Source organism: Trichechus manatus, unplaced genomic scaffold (assembly GCF_000243295.1).
Source record: "Trichechus manatus latirostris isolate Lorelei unplaced genomic scaffold, TriManLat1.0 scaffold00002, whole genome shotgun sequence".
Classification (NCBI taxonomy): domain Eukaryota; kingdom Metazoa; phylum Chordata; class Mammalia; order Sirenia; family Trichechidae; genus Trichechus; species Trichechus manatus.
In genome coordinates this window covers 45,103,791-45,106,381 of record NW_004443938.1, presented here as the reverse complement: position 1 = coordinate 45,106,381, position 2,591 = coordinate 45,103,791, and the positions used below count along the sequence as shown (strand labels likewise).

The 2,591-nt window shown below is 34.3% G+C and overlaps 1 protein-coding gene across 1 annotated transcript in view; it reads left to right on the top strand.

Moving 5' to 3' along the window:
* The window catches only part of LAMA2 (laminin subunit alpha 2), a gene marked incomplete at its 5' end in the record, with an annotated part of 457,095 nt that overhangs the window by 232,424 nt on the left and 222,080 nt on the right, over positions 1 to 2,591 (top strand). The window contains one exon of the mRNA XM_012554936.2: positions 1 to 25. Within this exon, the coding sequence (XP_012410390.1) occupies positions 1 to 25 (25 nt within the window). The remainder of the gene's footprint in view (positions 26 to 2,591) is intronic.

Here is a 2,591-nt window from a genome sequence, read left to right as displayed (position 1 = left end):
GGGCTATTCCGGCTTGTCCTGTGAGGTAAGCTAACTCCCACAAAACTGCTTTACAATAAAATAAAAGCTCAACCCACTTAACAAGACAAATGGAAGCATTCCCAGAACTACCTTTGCTACAATCAATTTTACTTTCATGCATACCCTTAGCCGATTTTCTTTCATCTTCCTCACAGAGTGAAAGGCAGTAGGAAGACGTTATTGCCGTCTAGTAGTAGGGATCATAATGACAAGAAATATCTGACAAAAAATTAAAAGATCTGTAAAAATTTAGAACAATCTAAGAATGGTTTTATAAAGCCCATTTGTTGTAACTGATCTATTTCCGTAGCGCCACTTCTGAAGAGTTAGAGCTACGTAGACCACAGAGATTATGAGATAGGATTACACTAGAATCTGAATGATTGTTTTCATACAGAATATGTCAAAAATTTATACATAGTGAGCTGTTTCCTTCAACATAGGCATCTCTGAAACACATGCATTTATTCCAACAGTGCTACTCTCATTCAGTCATTACATTTTAAAAATTACATTTTTTTTTTAATTTTAAGGGATATTCTTTTGACTCTTTGCAGAATTAGAAAATTTTCTAGACCATTCTCTTCTGGAAATAGATTTAATTTCTACAAATATTAAATATTAATCAGATCAGTAAGATACAGGGAAAGTTGGCATAGGAAAGTAAACAGCCTGGGTGTGAATCCCAACTTCACCGTATAGTAGGGCTGACACCTTGCCCAGGTTACTAAACCTCTTTAAACTTAAGCTGGAAAGTGTTCAAGCCCCTGAAGTGCCACTACAACACTTGCCCCTCTCCCGCAGACCCCACAGAACTCCCAGAGTCCGACAGATAAAGACTGGCATGGAAGGGGCATCTGGTGACTTCTCCAGCGCTGTAGCATGGATTGTTTCTCATTAGTCTTAAGAATCTTCATTCTTAGGAAGACTAAATGAGTTATGAATGTAAAGCACTCCTCACAATGCCTGGCACGTAGTCAGTGTTAGTTGTGTTTAATATTACTGTGATCACTAGTTATATATCCATGTATTGATTTATTTATAAGTAATCTTATACATCTTATTCTGTAAATAAGATTTCAGAAGTTTTATTAAGTATGGCACATGAGGCAGGTGATGACACTAGATCAACACTGAAGTAAAACTTAAAAACAATGTAAATAAATTTCTGGAGAGGTAGTATGGCATAACGGAAATGAAAAGGATTCAGTGACAGCTCCCTAGCTCCACCACTTGGACAGGTTACTTGCCTATGTGCTGAACCCCGGGTTCTTTATCTACAGAATCATCATGAGGGATAATTTAAATTAAAAAGTATGTGTGAAAGCCCCATTGTAAACTGAAGTTTAGTTACCATCCTACAGGTTCCACATTATTCAGAGAACAATTTCATAAGAATAACTGCAAGTATCTTGTGAAGCATCTTTGGCATAATTTTATAGCCTTGTGTGTGATTGCTCTGAAAGACAATATTCATTAGAATGTGTTCACTTTGATCTAATCACTAATTAAATAATCCATTTCATTATCAAATCATAACTCCTGTATGCATCTATATATACATTTATACAACATCAGTAAGTAGATATGTGCATATATATATGCACACTCCCAAATATACATATGCATATGAAGTGTATATGTGAAAAGTGAGAAAAAGTTTGGCACATAGAAAATATGCTGCCTTCCTAGTGAGCATGAAAGATTAAAATATAGAAAAGACAGAAAGAACTTAACATTTTTCTAGACACAAAATGAAATTTTGTTTATCCCAATGAGTGTTTGCCTATATGGCAAACTAACCGTGTGACTTTGGTCAATTCCTTTAATCGCTATAGGCCTTAGTTATAATACAGTTATTCAGTCAGCAAAACGACTGGTTGGATTTTGAGTTCTAAAATTCTCTAATTCTGCTATATTTTTGTGCTATGGAAGATATTGGTTAAGAGCTCCGCTGCTAACCAAAAGGCTGATAGTTCAAATCCACCAGCCGCTCCTTGGAAACCCCATGGGGCAGTTCTACTCTGTCCTATAGGGCCACTATGAGTCGGAATCAACTCTACAGCAATGGGTTAAGTGGGTTATGGAAGATATTCAGTAAGTAATCAAAGCTGACCTTTAGATATGTTGGAGAAAGTTCCTACAGCTATATTTTTTCTGCATTCATTTAAAATAATATTGTTGATTTATGAACAAAAAATATTAGTAGAGAATAATTTTAACGTGTTCTGCTTTCCATTCCAGACTTTAAATGTTTAAAACTCTTCTTACTGTGATCAATAGACTTTTTAAATATTATATTCTGGAATATGCTTTCCCATTAAGTTTAGTGATTTTAATAATTTTCCCATTAATTTTAGTAATTTATAATTTACATCTTATATGAAAATATAAATTAGCAAAAATAATGCAAATGATAGGTGAAAGAAATCAAAAGAAACTAGGAATACATACAAACTATTGTCTATATTGGTGGCCTCACCGATGTTGTATGAAATTCACTTAAGCTCCTATTTACTGATAATAATTACAGTAATATCTTAGTGGAGAGATTATGGAGATAAAGCCTT